We start from the raw sequence: 21472 nt of genomic DNA, 5'->3' as shown, positions 1-21472 counted from the left end.
TCGGTTTTTATATGGTTAGAGTATGCCAACTTTGTCATTAGAGGATTATCTGCGAATCTGACCGTCAGATGGCGATATGTAAAAAAGCCTGATTTTTATTTAGGAGGGTGAAACGGGTTGTCATAAACCATAAAAATTTTAAACTATCATTCCAACTAATTTATTCAAAAATAATGGCAAGACCTGGAGCGAGGGTAGCAGATTCCAAAAAGATCGTAAGCTTATAATTTCCATTGAGCTCTTTGGGCACAATTTTTAATCTAAATTTAATTTTGTTTGTTCAAAAACGATCATGAAGAATTCAGAATTATTTACACTTACTTATGGAGCCCTGGTAAGTCAGCTACTGAAAGATTACGAAAACGCCGAAGATGTGAACCGACAGCTTGACAGAATGGGTTACAACATTGGTGTTCGAATAATTGAAGATTTTCTGGCTAGAACATCTACTGCCAGATGTACTGACATGCGGGACACTGCCGAAAAAATCCAGAGTGCTTTTAAGATGTATCTAGGGGTGAACCCAACTGTGACTAGTTGGTCCGCTGCCAGCGATGAGTTTTCCCTATTATTTGATCAGAACCCAATGACAGAATTTGTTGAGTTACCAGACAGCTGTCTTAGCTTGAAGTACTGCAATCTCTTTTGTGGCATTATCAGGGGAGCCTGTGAAATGGTAACATGTTAAGCACATCAGTACAAACTTTAGATACTACCTGACTGCTTTAGGTTCAACTGGAAGTTACCAGCTGGTTTGTTCAAGATTCTTTGAAAGGAGACCCTACTACAGAACTTCGAGTCAAGTTCGTCAAAAAATTAGAGGATGCTATGCCAGCTGGAGAAGACTAGGCCACCTACAAGCATCATGTTGTGTGGTTTATGTCAAACGTGTAATAAAAGAAAATCTCTGAATTCTTGTTCAATGATAGTTTGTTTATTTTTTCCAGTCAGCCAGCGACGGATTTCCAATAACTAGTAATTTGGAATAAATTACTTTCAGCCGTTAGCAGTGTGGGCAGCCATGGCCTCCGCCAAAACCACCGCCAAATCCGCCACCATATCCTCCAGCGTGCCCACCATGACCTCCACCTGTTCCTCTGACGACAACTACAGAAACAGTTCTTCCACCGTATCCTGCGCCATGTCCTCCGCCATGTACTCCTCCGAAGCTACTGGCGTGTCCTCCATGGATCCCGCCACCATGTGCTCCACCATGTGTTCCACCATATCCTCCTATTCCACCGCCAATTACACTAACGTGTCCTCCGCCGAAGCTACCCCCGTGTCCTCCGCCGAAACTACCACCGTATCCTCCACTCCTTAGGTGACCGGCCATAGAAGTAGCCCCAAAGATGGCCAGGACAATGGCCAGAATGACGGAAATCTAATTAGACGGTATGCAAACGAAAAATGCAAAAAAGGGAATTTCCAGATTGAAGCTGCCATGATTTTACCTTGCTGCTGTGCATGTTGGATAGATTCTAGTAGCTGCTGAACGATGTGTTCTTCAGACAAAGTCGTACTGATGGTTTATTCCAGAATTCGGCTGGTTTTTATACTTGCAGAATGCATTGTCAGCACACATTCAAATTTCTGAAGAATGAATGACGCACACAATGGTTTACTAACTCTCAATACGTAAGTCTGCATTGTTTCAACTGAGAGGGAAAGTTATTTCGTCTTCATTGTCCATTTTCACGGAAGTGTGAACAGCTTAAACCACCAGCGGCTCGAAGTGTCTCTTGTTCTATCTCCGATGGTGCGCGAGTCGTCAGCCGTTGATTGTAGTCGAGTTCAAACGATAGGGAAAGTGATAGCATTATACAGAAGAAAAGGTCTATAAAATTATGGCGAGTATGAACGGTATGTACACCTGACTAATTCTTTTTATTTTACAGTTTTGTGTGTGTAGTTTCTCTTTTCGTTTGTGTCATTTTTATCATTGATCAAGCTTGACCTTTCAATAGGACCGATTCATTCGATGAATGAAACGTTTTGATTAAATTTCGTACAGCTGCTTTGGATGGGGACTAATCTCGTCTCAGCAAATTTATTTCCTGCTACGCCATGTGCTGTGGCCGCATTCTCCACTACACCGATTAGAGTTGAACCCGTTTAAGGTATTCCTGTTCCAAAATGTTTTCGCTTTAAAAATTTAAATAATGTGTAAAACTTGATTTAGTACGAACGGAACATCTGGTAAAGAGTGGTGCAACACTGATTTATCTATAATAAAGAGACCAATATTCACGTCAGCCAACCCACAAGTGTGGAAAAGTCGGCTTTTTTTTCTAAAGGAAAACATAACGGGTGCATACTAGAGGTAAATACATAATACATCAGCGCCGTGTAAAACTATCCAACCAAGTAAAATTACAAAATCACGTTAGAACGATTGTGTTCCGCGGAACGAAAAGGACAACTAAACTGGATTTGAAAATTTACTTCCATCGCCGATAAAAATGAACCAGTGAAAAATGAAATTCCGACATGATTTTCTGCCGGTTCCACATCTGTCAACAAACAGAGGACAGTGCCCATAAGTGAATATCGAATTTTAGAACCTTCAAAACTTCACATTCGACAGAGTTACTAGTAGAGAGTGGCTCCAATTGCTTACTCGACATCAATGAAAATGTGCAACAGCTGGGAAAGGTAAACAAATTTCGCAAAATCTATTTTATTTATTTCTTTTTTTTGTGCTCTTGATTATTTTCTTTTAAACAATGTTTTTTGCCGAACAGTCGACCTAGAAACAGTTATAATGGCAGAAGGAGAAGGCTGTCTGATGAAAGATAAAAGTTTTGCACCTGAGCACGTGGAATTGTTAACGAATCTCGTTCGTTCTATCTACGGCGATCCCGTTGTTTCGTACGGGAAGGTGGATCGCTATCATTCCTAACGCATGTATTTAAACCGGTTTAGCTAAACCTAAACGGCAAGTAAAAAATTCTTTTAGTATACTGAGGTTTTATCTGCTTACTGATTTACATATTTATAGCCACTGCAAAAAGTTGTCGACGGACTTTCATACCTTAGATCCGTTTGGAATTTGAAGACCTAACGTGATGAAAAGATAAACGACTGACCTGAGCTCTTTTTCTCTGCAAGAACAAACTCTGCGTCATCACAAATGCCACACATAATTTGTAATAAATATCAGCAGGTACATAATATAATTCCAAATATATCAACGTGTCCCTCAAGCGAGGTTGCAATTTCAGGTTTACCCCTACAGCAGCGAGTGATGATTGTGAAATGTTATTCCAGTGGCCTTAAGACGTCTTTCTCCATTTCAGGATTCTTGAACTTGAAGTTGCTTGTAGAAGAATCAATCATGTGTTTCCACATCGCATTCAAGCAACAACGTTTGAATGAAGGTTAGTGGTATGGTTTGTGCGTAAACCCCCACAAGTGTTAATGCTAGTCCAATCCACAACAATCACGAAAAGAAAAAAGGCCAACCCGAAAACCAAAATGCAGAGTGCGTTACTATCGAACTTTCTGTAAGGAGTAGCCGTCACTTGAAACAATTGCCTTAAAGCTTTTACAAAGATGACAAATACAGTTATAACCAGAAGTAAAAGAACACACAATCGGGCAACATTCTGAGCATCTTCAGCCGCAATGGAGCAAACAAGATCTCCTCGAGTTCTATTGGTGCTCTCGTCCATTTTATTGTTCTTGCCACAGGTATTTCGGTTTCTAAAAAATTGGTTATACCTCCAAATTATTAAGATGTAGTTAAATTCCGTCCCAATAAGATGGTACGATGTTTAATACTAAACTTACTTTTCGTATAGTGAAGAGGAGCTGAGACAGTTGAAGCTTCCAGTGGTATTCTCCAGTAAGATCGTCGTCTTCCAGACTGTTGTACAACACGATGCGTAACTCAGTTTTATATCTGCTTTGGATCAATATGCATTTAGCGCTCAACTCCGCCACACCTGCGCCTTTTACTAGAAACGAAAGTAAGTTCTATTTACGGCTCATTTATGGTGGCTCTATCTAATTTAAGATTTACTTATACTCTTCGATCGATCAGTGTCCTATCACCAACGGCTGCTCTGCATCATCAGATTTGTGTGAGTGATTTTTACATTTGGTTCTATTTCTGAATCTTCTGAGCTTTCAGCCCCCCCCCCCCCCCCCCCCTGATTTGCATTCCTTTTCCCATCTTCCAAATCCATCCAAGTTTCCACTAGTTGTGCAGTTTCAATAAGCTTTAACGTGAATGCCTGGGCGCACGAACAACGACATGCACTCGTTTGAAACTTGCCAATTAAAAGATAAAAACCCGTTCTCTCAATTTGTCTCAATCCAGCACTCTGTTAACGTGGGGGCGTCGTTTCACAACTTAAAAAGGGATACTATGTGTAGGTAGTCATGGGCACGTAAACGTCGTTAACAAATGGCACCTCATTGCTAAGAATTTTAAAAGTTTCATCTGCTCTTACGTCGCGGGGAAGTACTTAAGATGAAATACGCTGGAAAAGCTAATTAGAATGTGTGCGACAATGACAAACGAGTATCATTAAACGACTTCCACGAAATGTAGTCTTTATCATTGCAAAATCTGGCCACAAATCACACTATTCTTGTGTTTCATCCTACCTGCTATGCTATAAACTTAAATTAGAGCACAAGTTCGCTAGCCAAACTCCGATCATCCAGTATTCCAGGTAATTCTCTGTCCAGCTCGTAGCATTCCTTATCACTGACCTATAGATTCCAGTGAAACAACATTAATATTCTGCTCACCTGACGCACTATTTTGGCCCACGTCGAACTCAACTGGTTGTTAGCTGATTAACAATCTCCCGTGCCTTAACGTTCCAACTGTTGTCGCTGGTTTCGTTTTAATTGTTGTTACAGTAAACCCAACGGTCGGATCTGTCAGCCCTTTTTGTTTTCTCCGATTCTCCGAATAATGGGATATCGTCAATGGTCAAAGATGTATGGCCTGCTTCTACGTTGGTGACGTCGTAGCGAATGAAATCCGGTTGCTGATGGCATCAAGAAAAACAAGAATGGCTAATCCTACCTGATGGCTTGCAACCTGTTAAAACCAATATATTTATCACTGATGTTTTCCAAATTGAAACGATTGTCCCACCTTGAGTTTCATAGCTAAAAAAGAGGACCAGAGTCCATTTGCGGCAATGTACTTTCTTGCTAAGTCGATGTGCGTGTTGTTGTCCAAATAGCATTGATCCAGGATTGGATTTTCTATTTCTACATTGTTGTATGAATCACGCCGTGTTGCATGCCTACTAAGCCAACAGCCCAAAAGATATGACCAATATGACAACGAGATGTCATTTGTTGGCATACAAACCAATGTAAGAGGAGAATAAAGATGAGAAGATTCAAAGAGGCAAAAGCTTGATGCCTGGCACCAGAAGAAAATTGAAACACAATTAGTTTTTCAGCCACCAAACGCTTTTCAAATGAGGTATATTTTTCTTTTGAGGATCCAAATTCTTATTAGATGCTGTGGGTTAACAAAACAGTGGTTATAGCTCTGTCAAATTGTTATGCCTTAATTTTTCTTTTTATCATTTTGTGACCTTTTGGAACTACCTCCAACTGGTAATTTAAATTGGTGATCAAACTCAAGAGCAATTGAGATAGCCAGTTCACCTTGGCTTGTAACGACGACGTTTAGATAAAAACCGGTCGACAAAGACGAATCGTATGTCAAGCCAGCCACCAATGCGATCTAAAAAAAAAAAAAAAACCCAAAAGACTTGCTTTAATTCTAATAATATCCATGTGATATCTTACCAATCAATTTCCTTTGGCACAGCTATTTATTTATACTATTGCTTTTCCAGGGAACTTCAAAATCACTCTAGGCGTTTACAGTTGTTTCCGTTCGCCTTAATTTTTCTGTATGCCATCGATCGTTCAGATTTTCAGTGACAAATCTTAAGTTGTCTGAGAGGGAGTACCAGGAATGATGCGATGGACCTTTAGTTGTTGACGTAGACTGTCATCATTCTAGTGAAACGTCCCATCTGTTCAGGCTTTTTAAAGTCCTATCTTAAATGACCGGCACGAAAACCCGTTACTTATTTCAATCGTACAGCTCTTTTGACAGTTCCATTTGTTTCTTGCAGTGCTTGCATAATGAACAGCGAGTCTTTTACTCCAGGTATACCTTTATGGCCATCTCGGGCGTTAGGAAAGCCAACATACAGCAGGTCTCAACTGATGCATTAATATTGGGCCAAACAGTTTCTCAATGCCCACACACTGGCATCATAATTATTGAATGCCCATAACGACCTAGGAAATTGCTCAACAAGTTTTCCAATCGATTTACTACCATAATAGGATCAAAATAAATACATTTTGGTGTAACACCCAACAGTTGCATGATAAACTATAATGCCCTACTTTTTGCTTGACCTCGTGTACGGCTGCATATCGCCGAATTTTCTAGAAAATGTTGACCTTTGCCACTAGCTGGCACTTAATGACCATGAACAATTTGAAGAGCCAGTTGGCCTCCACCCATTTTGCTTGTGCTGGTTATGTACACTTCTCGAACAATGATATCGACGTTATCAATAGTAAGCTTCATTATCGCTTTTTTTAAATTAGTGCAATTTCTGGAATTTTGTTCCTTCCTAGTGGTGAGCAGAACCAAAACAGTAAGGTAATAGACAATTTTGGGAGAACGTTTTCACAGACGAAAAGTCGCGTGTTCTTTTTTTTTTCTCATTAGTGTTTTCGTTTCTCCTAATTAACAGTTACATTTTCCTGAGATCTCCAATTATCTACCATGAGACAAATCAGTTCTTCTTCAGCATTCTCAAATAATAGCCTTTAATGGGACAGTCCTTACCAGTAGATCAGCTTCGCAGAGGGAGGGTAGTAATACTTTTGCAGGCAAGTGTTTCCAGCTATTTCGAACAGAAAATGTGTATTCTTTGTTTTGATCAGGAATGGGTTATTTGGAACAATTTCACATTTCCTGCTAGTGATTGGCAAGTGGGTAATTTGGTGTTTCTTCGATGGTTGCTGATAGTTGTTTGGATGTGTACTAGCATTACCCAAGTTTTTTTTTCATTGCTACCACAAAAATGTATGATGGGCATGATCAATGGTATGATAGCAAGTAAATAGCCAATCCCACAAAAAATTTATGTTGAAACTATTGGCAAAAATGTCTAGGTCAGCGAACGGTATCTTTGACACGATTTTTCTCGTGACAGTAATTGAGCAATTTTGATACAAACGGCCGAAATTATCTACAGGATTGAAGCTACCATATAAACAGGTATTTTGGTACTTGATTAATGTACACATCTGTTCAAGAAATGGTTCAATTGCTGTCCACGACATAAACCGGTCGATTTGTCTCACCAGTTTATTTGTTACTTGTCAACTGTACATCTTCGCGCCATTTTCGGTATAACTAACGATTTTTCCGCCAAGGGTTTATTAAACAACAGTTCAAAGAAATAATATTATATTTTGCCAAGCACTGCAATTGCATCACATATAATATGGAATGTGAACGTTTTCGAATAAGGAGTTGTTGTTCAAAGCGCTGTAACAAATTTTTTCGTGTTCTAAGTAGCAATCGTGATTGTAAAAAGGTACAGCCATTCTATGCTGTGACATCAAAATTAAAATGTAACTTGGTTTTTTTCCACCCTCCTTTTTGGACGCCCTCGATTTAATATGCAGATAATACCAAAGGGAAATGTGTGTTCAATCAGTGAATTAACATAACGAACACGACACCCCAGTTGATTAAAGTACAACTAAATTTGTCTTTTTCCTTTGAAAGTTGGAACCTTTTTTTCTTGCCATCATTGACACGATGACTGAACGATAAGAAAATTATACAGCTGCCGGAGCGAGTCCCTCATTTATCTTATTGGGTTCCGTTCCGGGAGATGATGGTTCCACACCCAATATCCATACCATTTCGGGAACCAGTTTGCTCACATGTGGACGTCCTGCAACTGTGTCGAATGCGACGGGAGCAACAAGGATATCGACACATATTTTATTCGATCGAACTTGAAAGAGTGAGATAATCTATACAATACCTTGTGAATCAGTCATAAAAGTTTTCTCCTAGCCTGTCAACGATGTGATCATGGAAAACTCTGCTGCGAATTGAAAACGGCACGAGGTCTGGCACGACTTGAACAAGGTACATAAACAAAACTTGAGTTTTCTTTTGCAACTAATTCACTACATTCACAAACCAGATTTCCTACCCACGTTGTCGTAGCATTGATGTTCTTCCGGTTTTAATGAGATCAATTCAACGAGGACTTGATCATCCGGGGCGTTGTCAAAAGGTGGGTTTAAAAAAAAGGATAAACCACAATGAAAATAGAGTTAATTTGGACACTTGTTTTTAGATGGACCATTTCAAGTAGCATAGAAACTCGAGTGCATACAGGTGTGGACGTCACCAACGAACGCACAAGACGGAATCGAGGAGAAAAACAAGGTACCTTCCGATTTATTGAATAGGTGTAGAATTCTAGTTATGATTTAGTGGCTTGTCGGCATTGTTCTTCAGGCCAACCATTATTCATATTTTATCATTTCGTAAAATGTGTTCGTGGTACTTGAAACTGTTGGGTAATCTTCTGCCCCAGAGACGGTTTTTGAAGCTCGGCACAACCGGTTTTCGAATAATTTTTGCTGTGCAAATGAACCATTTCAAATGGTTGGCTCCTACAGTAGAACGATCAAGTAAAAACAACGGTCAGGATGCCGATGCAAAGAAAAATGCCAAAATGCTACATCAAGTGACTAGTATCACATCCCAATAGATCTAGATATTTATCTTTGCCCCACAACAACGAACATATCTTCGTGTAGAACCGCACCCCATTCCTTTTCGTCATTTTCCCCAATTTGGTAGCAGGTTTGAAAAAGAATTCGGGTTACTTTTTACTCGTGGTAAAGGGGAAAAAACAAAATCGGTTGACTTGTACGTGCTTCGAAAAACGTACAAGTATGAGCCAAATTGTTTGTAGGGAACTTGTTGCTTGTAGATAAGAATCGGGATGAGGTTGACAACTAAGCCACCGCTACATATCCTTGAAGAATGACAGCGCATCACAATATGCAAGAAGAGCTGTCTAACCATATCACGCTCCACACCATTTCACACGCTTTCTACGGAATTAAAAACAGCGCAATTATAAAAAAAAAAGGACCGGTTCGAGCTTCACTGGTTGACATTTTTTTTTATTAAGGGAATAACCTAGCTCTTGCAATGAGAATAAAATTCTAATGTTTTTTTTTTCAAGCCACGTAATCGAATACAATCGGGATTCCTGTTTAGGTCATCCTTTCTTGTCCAGTTCTTCCTTATGTACGTTTGGCAATCCCAAAGAAAACTGGCATTGTCGGGTCGTCGAATATTGTTGGATCATAGCCTTTTTTTGTGTTGTTGTTTTTACAAAACAACTTGTTCCCTTTGGGGCTTTGTTTCATCTTTTCTTATTCAGTTTGTCTGTGGATTTCATTCGCTACAGTGCTGGCTGTCGCAGTGTCAGACATTACTCAAGTGCTTTATTTTGTTGTTGTTTGGCAATTGAGTTCAAACAATTGACGTGCAACATCGGCTATTTATTTTTTTTTTAGGTAATTACAGCCTGCAGAATGGAACAGAATTCATTGCGTAATGACCTGTGAAGTGATTCGTTTCCATTGACCTTTTGGTTACGTTCGCGAGACCAATAAAAAACGCAGCGTTTCGCTAATGGATTGCAGTCGGATATCGGTTTCGGCACTAGGACGTGACGTACTAGTTGGAGATTTGTACAACTATTATACAGACACTATCTTGAAAAGTAAGATGTTTTAAAATAAATTAACTACTTCATTAATTTCTAATTATCTTTAAATCGATTAGGTAGTATTTTAGTACCGGGCGAGTGCATACGCATCGAGCACAAATTAATTCCCGAAACGGAACGGTACTTTTTCTTTAATCAACCTGCCAAATTCAAACCTTCTTTGCTTGGCATCAACTCGCATTTAAGGGAGAGCATCGAACAAGGGTCTGTCGATTTGAATCTTCTTTGGTTCGCCGATTTTCTGAAAGCTAGTCCGTCAGAAGGCGACGAAAATGAGGCGCTAGTCACTGTCTTCTTCCGTGTCATCCGTCGGACTGAAACACTCGATCAACATTTTTTCAACTCCAAAATATACAACTATCAACTAGACAGCGGTGGATGGGCCACGCATTTGGTCGAACAGGTTGTCTACGGAGCCGAGCTGATTTGTTCCATGCGAAGACCTGTCGACTGGAGGCGAGAGACAAAGGACAGCGCTGAAGAAAACATTTACCTGGTGGCCAAAGCTTATTTCGATCGCATTATCGGACCGAAGGCAATCAATACCGAGCCGCCAATTGAATTAGAAAAAGTGTCTTGCCGAATACTCAGCAGCCTAGAAGATGTTCAACCGACAGAGAGTTCGTTTCGACTGTCTTGCGAATTTCTTAAGGACGTCATCAATTTCAAAGAAGATAATCAACCTGCGAAATTGTGGCGTCCCATTTACATCGTACGGCGCCAAATTCCTAAACAAATTGAAACTCGGATTGTGCTGGACAGACTAACTGATAAGAGACTGAAAATTGAAAGGAAATGGCACTGGATTATGAAGGAGAGTCACAGGATAGCAAAACATCCATTTCTTAATCGAGTTCCTCCTTTTGAAAGAGCGATATGTCAGTTCATCGAATTACTGGAACCAGCTGAAAGCGAAATAATGCAATATGACCTTAACATTATTGCAAAGAAATGTATCCAAGACCAAGTTTCAAAAGACGTCAAAACTATTTCTGATTGTGTTTTACTATCAGATATGGTAGATTGGCTGATCCAACGTCGCAGTGAGATTGACGCCATCTGTTTGATGCTGAAAGGCCACCAGATGGGAATGTTCGACATGGCGGAAATCGAGTCTCGACCTCCATCCAGTTGTGAAAAACGAGCCAGAGTATTCGTCTTGAAAGTTGACTACATCTCAGATCCGCTGATGGAACGCATTCAAAATTTGATTGGCAACTTGGAACCGGTTTATAAACTTCCAGTTTTTCCGGCCATCTCATCCGGGAAAGAGCGTCTCGGAATAATTAGTAGAGCATTTCACGGGTTTTCGGAAGAGGCACGTTGGTGTTCCAATGAGCAATACAGCTATTACCAGATCGGTCTAGTTCCACTTTCATCGCCACTGGAAGATGGAACGATCAAGACTATTGTGTACCCCGCCATTGAAATGACACCGTCTTGCTTGCCAGCTGCCCAGTCAAGTCCTAAAGAATCGGAGAAGGACGAACAAGATCATCATCAGCTACTGTGTCTGCCTATCAACCATCACCAGCAACATCCAAACACTCCCAAGAAGACTTTGACAGTTTCCAATCAAAGTGATAATCCATACGAAAAAGTTGCTTATTTTCTACTGAAAAGTATCATGATGATTTCGCCAGAGAACTTTGATGACGACAGTAACGTTTAAAAAAATGTTATTCTAATGTGTTGGAAATGTCAAGATTTATTTTATACGAGAACTTGTTTTACATCAGAGTCGTGGATTTTGGAGGATTTTTTGTTTATGAACTAAATTTCATATAACCTTGATTGTTTCGTAACTAAATAATGGATCAACTGAAAGAGAACTGAAAATATATGATTATTTATGAGGCAATACAATTTGTGAAGCGAAGAATATGTAAATTTTATTTTCGATAAAAAGTGCATCAGGTGATCAATAACAAATCAATTCCTGAGGGCGTTCTTGTTTGTCGTAAGCTAACTTCGTATCTGAAAGCTGTTTATCCAAAGGTACGAAATTTGAATATAATTTCCAGCATACTGATCAGTATAATGACAAGTTTTAACTTATTGAGAAGATTGGAATTGCAACTGCTTTGTGTTCACTGGAACTCACTGCATTTCCATTTAATAAACGAAACGCCTTTGCTCAACACCGTTAACGTCTTGTTTTTGTGTTATGCAGCTCACTTTGATAACACGTCCATCAAGTGGATTCGCAAGCTCAATCTAAGGTTACCACCAAACCAGGGGAATGTCACTTATTGACAATTACATGGATTTTGATCATTTATGAAAAAACCAAGTTCACAATAAGAAAAGTTACACGTATTTTTCATTTCTAACTAAAAAATGCTCTATTAATTTTGTTAAATAAGAGCACAATATGTTCAAGGGTTTTCGCTAACTCGTGCAAATGAGCGATGTCGCAAGCGCCATGGTGGTAGCAATTATAACTGCAGTTGAACTCATTCGTGGCGGCCTTTGCTTTATTTTTTTTAGCTAATGTTTTCAAGTAAATCTCTAACGTAATTTTAGAATTTGAATTTTAGACTTGAAAAATCAAATATGAATGTCAATCAAATTCATTTAGATTAAGGAAAGTTCTTACTTCAGGGAATGGAATGGTTGGTGTTTAGGGATCGAGTAAAATTGCCCATCGCTTTCTTCGTCGTCCTGCCATCTGGTGTTAGTTCACGTTTCCGGCTGCACGGTAACAAAAATTTGCTTTTATCAGACAATTTTAATGCATTTCAATTATAAAAATTTACCCTTTTAATACGAAAAGCTTTGAACGATATTGCCCTTTAGCTTTTGACAAACATTTTCCACCCCTGTACGTGTTATAATATATTCATTTCCCGCTCCACCGTAACCGACCTATCTTGGCTGCTCGGGAAAAACATTTACTGCTATTACTATTTAATAATCTGTGTGAATATTTATAGATCACATTTGACAGAATGGCATTGACTCGCTCAGCAGTACGACTTTTCTCCAACCGGTTTGCTCAGGCCTGCCAGGTTCGCGGATATGCTGATGCACCTTCAATGTCCCTTACATTCGCAGCACCTTCCCAGGTATCATTCAGCCTAATAGAATAAAGCTGCCAAGAAATATTTTTATATTAATGGTTAAAAATTGTATATTCAGGTTCTGTATAACAATGCCTCTGTCAAACAAGTAGATGTGCCATCCTTCAGTGGAAGTTTTGGTATTCTGCCCGCCCACGTACCCACCTTGGCTGTTCTGAAGCCTGGTGTAGTCACCGTCTACGAAAATGATGGTGCTGCCAAGAAATTCTTTGTTTCCAGTGGTACCGTCACCATCAACGAAGATTCCACAGGTAAAACCAGTTAAAAAATTATGAATTCCCAGTGATGAACACATAAATTGTGTAGTGCAACTGCTGGCGGAAGAAGCCGTGCCAGTCGGCGACCTCGACATCAGCGCAGCCAGGGAGCTTTTAGCTCAATCCCAAAGCCAGTTGGCTTCAGCATCTTCTGATGTGGCAAAAGCTGAAGCTGAAATCAGCATCGAAGTATCCGAAGCCTTGGTTAAGGCTTGCGAATAAAATGTCGGGAGTGGAAAGAGAAACCCTAATAGTGTGAATAGCTTGTATCGATGGAATTGGAAGTACACTGGAGAGAAAACTAGACGGTTTATAATTTTCATGATCGTTTTTATGTTTTTGTTTCACAAGACAAACAAATAATTCTGTGTTTGGAATGTAATAGCCAACTGATTAATTCTTTTTCTTAGTTGGCCTTGGCTTGTAATTTCTTCAACCTGCTGGCAATAGCTGCTATAAGCCCAGCACCTTTTCCACTTCCATCCTCGGCAAGCATTAGTTTGAACTTGTTTGCTGGTGCCATGGCGGCAATGTATTTCTCCATGAATGATTTAAGACGAGGATGGTGCTTGAAGAGAGATCCATCAATCGCTACTGTCGTTTCCGGTCGATTCATCCGCTCCAAAAGTGATGCCGTACCTTTTTGTAATGAAAAGTTCTTTCATTTTCAGACACTTCATAATTTAAAATCTATTTACAGATGGAAACGAGGATGGCTGCCCTGTCTGATACGAGCCAACAGATGTATTTTACGATGTCTATGTCCTCCTGATTAAAGCTTAGCTCGAGCTCTTTCAATGCAGTGGTAGTGTTGGTATCGACACCGTTCACGTTGTCCCTAAGATAAATTTGTTATTAACAACTGTAATAATTTCAAATAGTAGGTAAAACAAACTCTTCTATCATCGAAACGTAGCGAGTCGTGAAGGCGCCGTGTCGTAGGAGGTGTTGGGATGCATTGCCTTGAAAGAGGAGTCCTTCTTTTGTCAGACGAACTAGAATGCAACGCACAATTTCGCCGAGGTATTTCCCTCCAAAATGCTTTTCAAACCTGAGGTAAATTTAGAGTTAAACAATCCTCCAAAAAAAAGAGTATCAAGAGCTTTACGTGAAAGATCCAACAAGCAGAGAATTTCGATCGACTTCTTTGTCGTATTCTGTTTTGATAAAGTCGAGCACACCATTGTCGCCGAAAGCACCCCATTCGACATCTATAACGACCTGTTAGCGAAATGAAGAACATTAGGGCTTCCCTTTAAAAGGCATTTGGAAAAGGATAAGAACCTCTTCGACGTCCTTATCTTTCCCTTCCCACTTTTCGATGCGATCAGCTCGTTCGATGTAACAAGCGTTGCTTCCCGTGCCGAGAATCAACCCGATGGCGCATTTTCTGTCTACGAAAGCTCCTTGCACCAGAGTTCCTTTTATTTTACAAAGATAAAAAATGTTAAGAAAAAAATATTTATAATGTAAAATTCATTTGGCGAATAGGTGCGATTTGGCAACTGTGGTTCGTGAAAAACGCGCCTAAAAGTTTTCCTCTGGAGAATTGTGACGTTGCTATTCAGATTGGGAAAACTCGTCAAGGCAGAAAGTTAATCACGAGGTAAATTCAATACTTATCTGAGATTATTTAGTGAAACCCAGTTTTGGGAAGCGTTATAGAATATCCTGTTCTGATCGTAAGCAAAATTTTACCTGTTGTATCGTTCAAAACGGCGATAACGTCCACGTCAGTGTCTTTACGTCGGTGAATAGCGTCGTTGAGCATTTTGACGGCATCTTCGCCGACGACACCAGAGCAGTTGAAAGATTTGGTCCAAGAGACTAGGATGCCAACATCCAGTCCACGTTGGGTCATGGGGAAGGAGAATGTGAAGCCCAACGGCAGGTTCTGTCCCTTCAGCTGCCTGTCATCCATAAAATTGTGGATGCATTCGGCAAGAAAATCAAACAACTTGACCCCGGGCCCCAGACGCACATCCTCTGGCACCTGGTAGTATTGAACTTCTTCACTAATCACAGCACCAGACTTGATGCTTAGCCAAATAACCCGGAAGTTTGTCCCTCCGAGATCTAGAGACAAATAATCTCCCTCCTCTGAAATCAGGGAAAACATCCTGTTTGCTGATTTATTTAAGAATAAATTAGTGAAGTGTCAAACCCGAGCCATCACAGAGTTCAGGCAAGAAAGTGTTTTCCATCTGCAAGGAAGAGGGCACAGGAGGGTTTTTGGCCAACCCTAGTTCCATCTCAGACTCGAAAACATCCCTAATCTTCTTCTGTGTCTCTGCTGTTAGGACAAGGCCTTGTAACAATTCAAGAACCTGTTGAAGCAAGTAAAGAAAAAATCTTTCATTTAGTTATCAGGTTGTCAATCAATCATCCTTAATGTTTATCGTCGCCTGCCCTCCCGAGTTCCCTTCTGATAACTGTAGGGAACACAACTTAAGCTCATTCGTCCGGAAAATGAAAAAAATTTGCATTTTAATTGAAAAAATAACTTAACAGGAAATAATTGACTTGAAGTCTTATCTTGTAGGTCTGCAGTAAAGGAAATACCTGTTGAAGTTTCTTTGGATCCGCAAGGTGTAACGCAGGTGTATTCATTTCGGTTGCAATTGTATTGTTTTCGCAGCAAACGAAAAATCAAACCGGGCACGAGGATAAGGGAAAACAAACACCCAGTGAATTGCGCAGACGGTAAATATGAACGATATTCCTACCACACGTGTGTGTCTATTGTGGCCTTGACGGGTCACGACTGATCTGCCTGTCCCGTTTGTGCTGTGCTTTTCCCCCCTCCCGCAGTAGCAAACCCGTCTCGACTAGATCGATTTAATATAATCAATCGATTTCTCTTTTTTTTTTTCAGATTGTGATTTAGTGGTTGCGGAACGTGAGCCAGTACAACAATAATATGGAAGCTGGAGAGGAAGAAGAACGTTCGTCAGGGGGCGAAGAAGACGAAGCCGCACAAGGTACTGAGCTGGAACAGCTTCAATCAGAAGTGACGAAGTTACGTGGGCAGCTGGTTGAGTTGGAACTGGAAAAGGAAGCGTTGATGAAACAGACACGCATCATGGAAGACCGTCAAGTTGCAAACTGGAAATGGATTCACGAGGCGACAAAATTCTCCGGTTTGGCTCTTAGAATCTTTTTTTTTTTTCTTTTAATCCGACGACAAAAAGGATCTGATTTCAATGCTATTCACTACCGTAGGGATCTCGGTGAATAAATGCAGCGACAAAGCGTGTACGTTCCATTTCCACTCAATGTATAAATCCACAAACTACCAGACATACGCAATGACTGTGAAATTCACCCAGAAAGGTATATTTAATTTTTAAACATGGGTTTAAATATTAATATTGACTTTACATTCGTTTGCAATGGACATTTTAAGGTTACGAAGTAGACGAATGTTTTTTGCCAGAATCCATCCATATGTCAGATATGGATGAAACCAAACCTCTTGATCGCCTGGTCTGGGATATATCCATCTTGGTAGATAGTTTCGTTAATCGGCAACAACAGATCAAGGAGCTCGAGGTTTGCAGTATTGTTTCTAAAAAATGTAAGAGAGGCTTTTGCTTACCTGACGATTTATTACTTATAGGCTGAATTCGGAGATAGCGTTGATCGGACCATCACATTTTCAAAGGATACGTTAAACGTATTGGTGCGAGTGAGAGTATCGGACGAGAACAGCAAAAGCTTCATTATTCGCATTCAACTGAATTATCAACCTAATGAAATCCTGCCAGAAAAAGTCATCTTGGAATTTGAAGGTTGGTCGTCATTGTTTACTTGTTCAACTTCTGCGTTTATTAACAGTTTCGGGTGCATATTAACAGATGGGCAGGCCTATACGGAAGTGGATGTCGCTGATTTTGAAGTGCATTGTCATCCTTTTTACCGATTACCTATACTCAGCGCTTTCCACGAAGCATTTTAGAGAATTATTTTAATTAGAATACAAATTACGATTTATGAACGATTGATGTTATTGCGGAACGCATTGAAGTTGCTTCAGTTGATAATAGATGTCGCTGAAAGACCAACGGAATTTTCTATCGTCCTTGCGCTGGATGCGCAGAATCGGCGACGACGCTTGCGACGTCTTAAGAGGATGAAGGCTCCCCACCTCCCTTCCGTGCACCCCACCCCCCTGGATCTTTTCAACCGTGAAAGGCACCGAAATGAACAGGTTTACAGCGTCGGCGGGTAGTTGTGCAGAGTTGCCGACGGGTCAACACGTACGTCGCCCGTCAACTCTCGTCCTAAATCCTCTATCAGTATCTAGTGTTATCTCTACACATGTTTCCTGTTATCTCGTTCCCGTAATTATTATTTATTTTTTTTTATTGATCAAGTTCACCGTGCGAGTTGTTGAATTGCCTGGCGTCTGAAGAACAAGTTCCCGTCCGAAGCAAAAAAAATTCCTTGCATCGCAAGATGCATCTGCATTTTGAGGAGCCTAGTAGCCAACTGCGTTGCGACTCGGTCATCAATTCCCTATCGTGGATGGGACGCGTCCCCGATGAACAGCCCGAGGTAAGTGTCACATGGCTAATTAATTAGTTTTCAGTCCACTTGAGAGCCGAAACAACCGGGTAAAAATAGGTGGCGGTCAACAGTGTAAAGTCCCTCTTTGTTTCCTTTTTTTTTTCACGCTAGCTTTTGTTTCACTGCTCAAAGTAGAAGTGAAGAAGAAAAAAACCTCAAAAGTTTTCCCTGTTCTTCTTCACCACGTAGTCTTCCATGGGTTACGTTCGGGAGGAGGGCAAAGTTCCGATCAATACAACGACCGCGCACGACGGTACAGCCAGCACACGCTCAGTATAAATGGCTTTATACGAGGACGGTCGATTGAAAGATGGGGTGGACATTCAGTGGGGAGTTGGGAGGAGGATTATTGTTACTGAAGCGAATGACTTAATCATCAAAAAAGGGAAAACAACATTTCAACCTTAATGGCTGTACTAATTTTTATATTTTCCTTACAAACAAAAATAGTCTTATTGATTTTTCATCGTTAAGACGTTGATTGAAAATGTGTGCTCGAGCGAATTGGGACCGCACTAAAGAGAACTCCCTTAAGAATGTAGAAGGGGGCTGTACTTCTCAATCAAGCGGGATATTGTACTTGGGTGCCTTTGATGATGATCGCTTGTTTGTTGACAATTTGATTCAAAAAAGGGACACGGATGGAAGTTGAATCGAACCAGTTACTATCAAGAGGGCTGGTTAGCGGCTGGTAACAACAGGAGCGTTGTTGGAGTCACGTTTACGAGCACACTACCTCATCGCAACGTCTCCAATTCGACGGGAGATGGTAATGAAATATCCGGCAGTCTGCCGCCGACTCCGCCACACCTTCCGTTACCGCCACGCACCAATTACAACTTGCGCGGACATCGAGCTCAGGTAAACAGCATTACGCAATATTTTTACGTGTTTTTGCGGAAACGGATCATTAATTAATTTTTTATGATGGCGAATTGTGTAGATAAGTTTGGTGAGGTGGAACGAGCCGTACCAAAAGTTGGCCACGTGCGACGTGTCCGGCATCATCTTCGTCTGGATCCGCTACGAAGGCCGCTGGTCCATCGAGCTCATCAACGATCGCAACACTCCCGTAAACGAATCATTTAAATTAAACAATCGAATTTTCCATTACGTTTTGTATCGATTGACTTTTAATTGGTACATTTTACAGGTAACCCACTTTTCATGGTCGCACGACGGTCGTATGGCAGTCATCGCTTACCAGGTAAAAGAAAACGCAATAAAGTTCATTGTCGATAAATAAAAGTCAATGATGGTGGCTTTTCATTCGACGCAAGGCCCTCCCCCCTATTTTTTTTTTTTTGGTTGGAAAGGAGATACTTTTGGTGTGATGGGTTGACAGAGAGGCTTTTTACGTAAGTATTGATCATGACGTCAAAGCTCCTAGATACATGAGGGTGGGAGAGATCGATAAGAGGGACAGAGCGTCGCAAATTGGATCATGGTCTCCTTCTCGAACAAAAGCCCCCAGAGAGGAGACTTTTTCTCCCTAACATCTTTTTTTTTTTTTTTATATATGTGCAATTCCGCTCTTTTATGGGGCGTATCTGTTTCTTACTTGTCCTTGCTCTATTACTGCTTAAATGAACAGCATTGGGATGTTGATGCATTGCTGTACCCATAGGATGGATTCGTTCTCGTTGGCTCCGTTGCTGGACAGCGCTATTGGTCGACCGTACTCAACCAAGAGTCCATCATTACCACCGGAACTTGGACCCCTGATGATCAACAGGTTCTCCTTTTCAAAAATATCTTTTGAAAAAAATATTTCATTTTGAAATCGTTTAACAGGTTTATCTGGGAACGTCGAGTGGATCAATCGTCGTGTTGGACGTGCATAATGGCGCTGTCGTAGCGCAAATTCAAATGTCGGAACCGACTAGCATATCGCCTGGTTCGATATCGAGTAGTAGCACTAACCACACATCACCTGCCAATGGCATTCGTCAGCTGGCGTGGAACTGTCCGCGATTTAAAATGGAAGAACCGACGTCATCGACGCTTTCAACTAACGCACCACGTCAAACAACATCTGCAGATGGCCATTTACTCTCTTCCATGCCCAATGGTGGTAAGATTTATGACCGCGTTTTTAGTTTCCCCTATTTAATATTGGATTTTTCTCCATGGGATTAGTGGAGGATCAACATCATGTCTTGGCCGTCCTGACTGTGGGGGGCCGGTTGAGTTTGATTAAAGGTTTCGACGACATCCATCCTTGTTCCGCGGTGGATGATGACGACGAAGCCGACGGATATTCAGGTAGTGGAAACGTTCCTTGCTGGAACAAGGGACCACTGTCATCTCCCATGATGGAATGGAATAATGATGGTGAATTACTCTGCCTCGGGGGTCACCATCACGTTCAGAGCTCCTCTGCTGGGCTTCATCACTACGCCAACGTCCTCCAGTTTTACAACAGCCGTGGCGTTTTGCGATTCCGCATCGCCGTGCCCTACACCCAGGTTCGCATATTCGTCACTTTTTTTCCCGCATCCTTCCCGTTTCCGGTTACCACAACAAAAAAAAACCATAGTGCGCTATATTGATCCGTTTCATCTGGCAAACACGGTGCAAACTTTCCAACGCAGAAAACAAAAAGTTTTGAGCTATTTTGAAACTGATCTCGTCGTTCTTAATCACTAAGAAAACGAGACGTTGGCTGTTGTCTTTAAATAAGCTTTTCTTTGTTTTGTTCATGTAATGTAACAAAGGCTCCAATTACAAGTTTTACGTGGGGACATAACGATCGACGTCTGTTTGTGGCAACGGGATGCACAGTTCATGTTGCATGGGTTTCACCTCGAAGGATCGCCTCCTTGCAGCATTTAGCGCGTCTCAAGCTCAGACGATGTTTAACCGGACCGGACCAACTTGACGACCCCATATTCACTGACCGAATACCCAGGCTCATCCGTAACTTGATCGTTTCCCTCTTTTCCAGCACCGTCCATGTAGGAAATCATTTTATTTTTTAAATGACAAGAAAAAAATACTAAATGCATTTATTTAATTATTTCAAAGTGTCATGTTCCGGAAGAGCGACGAATTCGAGATTATGTCTGCAAACCGCCACCGGGTAATACACGGCTCTACTGCACTATGATACGACGCGATGAAGAAGACTCTGCCGGCTGGCATGGAGTGGACGGACTGATCGATCCGATCGATCCTGATGCACCAACCAGCAGCGGTGGAGGTGTTGGCTTCACCCTCTATCTCGAATTCCTCGGTGGACTCATTCCTCTTCTCAAGGTTTCCTTTTCAATTACATTTCTCTCCTCCACTCTTTACTTATTGTCACCGTTGCTGTCGCCATTTTAAAAAACGATTATTTTCGATATCTTTAGGGTAAACCAACGTCGAGAATAAGACCAGAGTTTGTTATTTACGATCCGCGAAAGTTCTCCAGCAACGATATGAGTAAAAGTCAGCCTTTGTTGAACAAGAGCTCCGAATTGCTTTTAGCTCCTCCACCTACATCGGCCAGCAAATTCCAGCAATTGCTTAGTCCTGGTCTTAGACGTAAATTCAGGCGAAATCGTCCGGCTGCTGGACAGCACTCGGCTGATTCAGATTCCGAAACGGACGATAGTTGCGTATCGACCCCAAGACTTCAGCGGAAATTTGGAGGGAGGAAACTCAACAACCAACATGCTAATCCTGGGGATAATAACGACTGTAAAACTAATGGAGAGGTTTGAACTTGAAAAAA

The 21472-nt window shown here is 41.0% G+C and overlaps 7 protein-coding genes across 12 annotated transcripts in view; 5 read left to right on the top strand and 2 right to left on the bottom strand.

Moving 5' to 3' along the window:
- The first annotated feature begins 67 nt into the window (after positions 1–67).
- Positions 68–912, top strand: LOC130685959 (trafficking protein particle complex subunit 3-like). Its single transcript, XM_057509267.1, has 3 exons — positions 68–215; positions 299–676; positions 730–912. The coding sequence occupies exons 1-3, from the start codon at positions 174–176 to the stop codon at positions 847–849; spliced, it is 540 nt and encodes a 179-aa protein (XP_057365250.1). The 5' UTR covers positions 68–173; the 3' UTR covers positions 850–912.
- Positions 913–1555, bottom strand: LOC130685967 (ctenidin-3-like). The gene is made up of 2 exons (XM_057509275.2): positions 1455–1555; positions 913–1384 (listed from the first exon to the last, which is right to left on the bottom strand). The coding sequence occupies exons 1-2, from the start codon at positions 1467–1469 to the stop codon at positions 1004–1006; spliced, it is 396 nt and encodes a 131-aa protein (XP_057365258.1). The 5' UTR covers positions 1470–1555; the 3' UTR covers positions 913–1003.
- Positions 1556–8402: 6847 nt separating this feature from the next.
- On the top strand, positions 8403–11721 carry LOC130685947 (uncharacterized). The gene is made up of 3 exons (XM_057509251.2): positions 8403–8482; positions 9631–9839; positions 9902–11721. Exons 2-3 carry the CDS (start codon positions 9749–9751, stop codon positions 11515–11517), a joined length of 1707 nt encoding a protein of 568 aa, XP_057365234.1. The 5' UTR covers positions 8403–8482; positions 9631–9748; the 3' UTR covers positions 11518–11721.
- A 711-nt stretch (positions 11722–12432) lies between these two features.
- LOC130686084 (ATP synthase subunit delta, mitochondrial-like) lies at positions 12433–13489 on the top strand. The gene is made up of 4 exons (XM_057509377.1): positions 12433–12546; positions 12782–12913; positions 12987–13179; positions 13235–13489. Exons 2-4 carry the CDS (start codon positions 12797–12799, stop codon positions 13405–13407), a joined length of 483 nt encoding a protein of 160 aa, XP_057365360.1. The 5' UTR covers positions 12433–12546; positions 12782–12796; the 3' UTR covers positions 13408–13489.
- LOC130686081 (hexokinase-2-like) lies at positions 13437–15887 on the bottom strand. Its single transcript, XM_057509373.2, has 8 exons — positions 15748–15887; positions 15350–15512; positions 14884–15285; positions 14470–14606; positions 14294–14406; positions 14081–14236; positions 13884–14023; positions 13437–13824 (listed from the first exon to the last, which is right to left on the bottom strand). The coding sequence occupies exons 1-8, from the start codon at positions 15793–15795 to the stop codon at positions 13592–13594; spliced, it is 1392 nt and encodes a 463-aa protein (XP_057365356.1). The 5' UTR covers positions 15796–15887; the 3' UTR covers positions 13437–13591.
- Positions 15418–17182, top strand: LOC130686083 (uncharacterized). 2 transcript variants are annotated; one of them, XM_059494257.1, is made up of 6 exons: positions 15418–15555; positions 16061–16325; positions 16408–16518; positions 16592–16737; positions 16805–16976; positions 17043–17182. In XM_059494257.1, exons 2-6 carry the CDS (start codon positions 16106–16108, stop codon positions 17141–17143), a joined length of 750 nt encoding a protein of 249 aa, XP_059350240.1. In that variant the 5' UTR covers positions 15418–15555; positions 16061–16105; the 3' UTR covers positions 17144–17182. The 2 variants fall into 2 exon arrangements, with proteins under 2 accessions (XP_059350240.1, XP_057365358.1); XM_057509375.2 differs by lacking the exon at positions 15418–15555 and adding an exon at positions 15747–15888.
- Positions 17183–17296: 114 nt separating this feature from the next.
- Positions 17297–21472, top strand: part of LOC130686077 (tubby-related protein 4-like) — a 48089-nt gene continuing 43913 nt past the window's right edge. For 4 of the 5 annotated variants that reach the window (XR_009420582.1, XR_009420581.1, XM_059494237.1 and 1 more), the window contains exons 1-10: positions 17297–17742; positions 18388–18615; positions 18698–18826; positions 18908–18961; positions 19382–19489; positions 19549–19828; positions 19894–20222; positions 20472–20711; positions 20782–21012; positions 21108–21455. Coding sequence is in view for 3 of the 5 variants with exons in the window: in XM_059494237.1 (XP_059350220.1) it covers positions 17644–17742; positions 18388–18615; positions 18698–18826; positions 18908–18961; positions 19382–19489; positions 19549–19828; positions 19894–20222; positions 20472–20711; positions 20782–21012; positions 21108–21455 (2046 nt within the window). In the remaining 2 variants the exon portion in view is untranslated. The remainder of the gene's footprint in view (positions 17743–18387; positions 18616–18697; positions 18827–18907; positions 18962–19381; positions 19490–19548; positions 19829–19893; positions 20223–20471; positions 20712–20781; positions 21013–21107; positions 21456–21472) is intronic. The other variant, XM_059494236.1, reaches the window with a different exon arrangement.

The sequence above is a fragment of the Daphnia carinata genome, chromosome 2, assembly GCF_022539665.2.
Source record: "Daphnia carinata strain CSIRO-1 chromosome 2, CSIRO_AGI_Dcar_HiC_V3, whole genome shotgun sequence".
In the NCBI taxonomy this organism is placed as follows: Eukaryota; Metazoa; Arthropoda; class Branchiopoda; order Diplostraca; family Daphniidae; genus Daphnia; species Daphnia carinata.
The sequence above is the reverse complement of the archived record's forward strand: the minus strand, read 5'-3'. Positions and strand labels throughout refer to the sequence as shown.

Coding starts and splice junctions, on each gene's coding strand:
- LOC130685959 (XM_057509267.1), top strand. CDS start 174: ATGGCAAGACCTGGAGCGAGGGTAGCAGATTCCAAAAAGATC. Junction 216..298: donor TAGCAGATTCCAAAAAGATC/GTAAGCTTATAA, acceptor ACGATCATGAAG/AATTCAGAATTATTTACACT. Junction 677..729: donor TCAGGGGAGCCTGTGAAATG/GTAACATGTTAA, acceptor TGACTGCTTTAG/GTTCAACTGGAAGTTACCAG.
- LOC130685947 (XM_057509251.2), top strand. CDS start 9,749: ATGGATTGCAGTCGGATATCGGTTTCGGCACTAGGACGTGACGTACTA. Junction 9,840..9,901: donor TACAGACACTATCTTGAAAA/GTAAGATGTTTT, acceptor TAAATCGATTAG/GTAGTATTTTAGTACCGGGC.
- LOC130686084 (XM_057509377.1), top strand. CDS start 12,797: ATGGCATTGACTCGCTCAGCAGTACGACTTTTCTCCAACCGGTTTGCT. Junction 12,914..12,986: donor CATTCGCAGCACCTTCCCAG/GTATCATTCAGC, acceptor TTGTATATTCAG/GTTCTGTATAACAATGCCTC. Junction 13,180..13,234: donor CATCAACGAAGATTCCACAG/GTAAAACCAGTT, acceptor TAAATTGTGTAG/TGCAACTGCTGGCGGAAGAA.
- LOC130686081 (XM_057509373.2), bottom strand. CDS start 15,795: ATGAATACACCTGCGTTACACCTTGCGGATCCAAAGAAACTTCAACAG. Junction 15,286..15,349: donor TGAACTCTGTGATGGCTCGG/GTTTGACACTTC, acceptor CCCTGATTTCAG/AGGAGGGAGATTATTTGTCT. Junction 14,607..14,883: donor CGTTTTGAACGATACAACAG/GTAAAATTTTGC, acceptor GTAAAATAAAAG/GAACTCTGGTGCAAGGAGCT.
- LOC130686083 (XM_059494257.1), top strand. CDS start 16,106: ATGGAAGCTGGAGAGGAAGAAGAACGTTCGTCAGGGGGCGAAGAAGAC. Junction 16,326..16,407: donor CGAGGCGACAAAATTCTCCG/GTTTGGCTCTTA, acceptor TCACTACCGTAG/GGATCTCGGTGAATAAATGC. Junction 16,977..17,042: donor AGTCATCTTGGAATTTGAAG/GTTGGTCGTCAT, acceptor GCATATTAACAG/ATGGGCAGGCCTATACGGAA.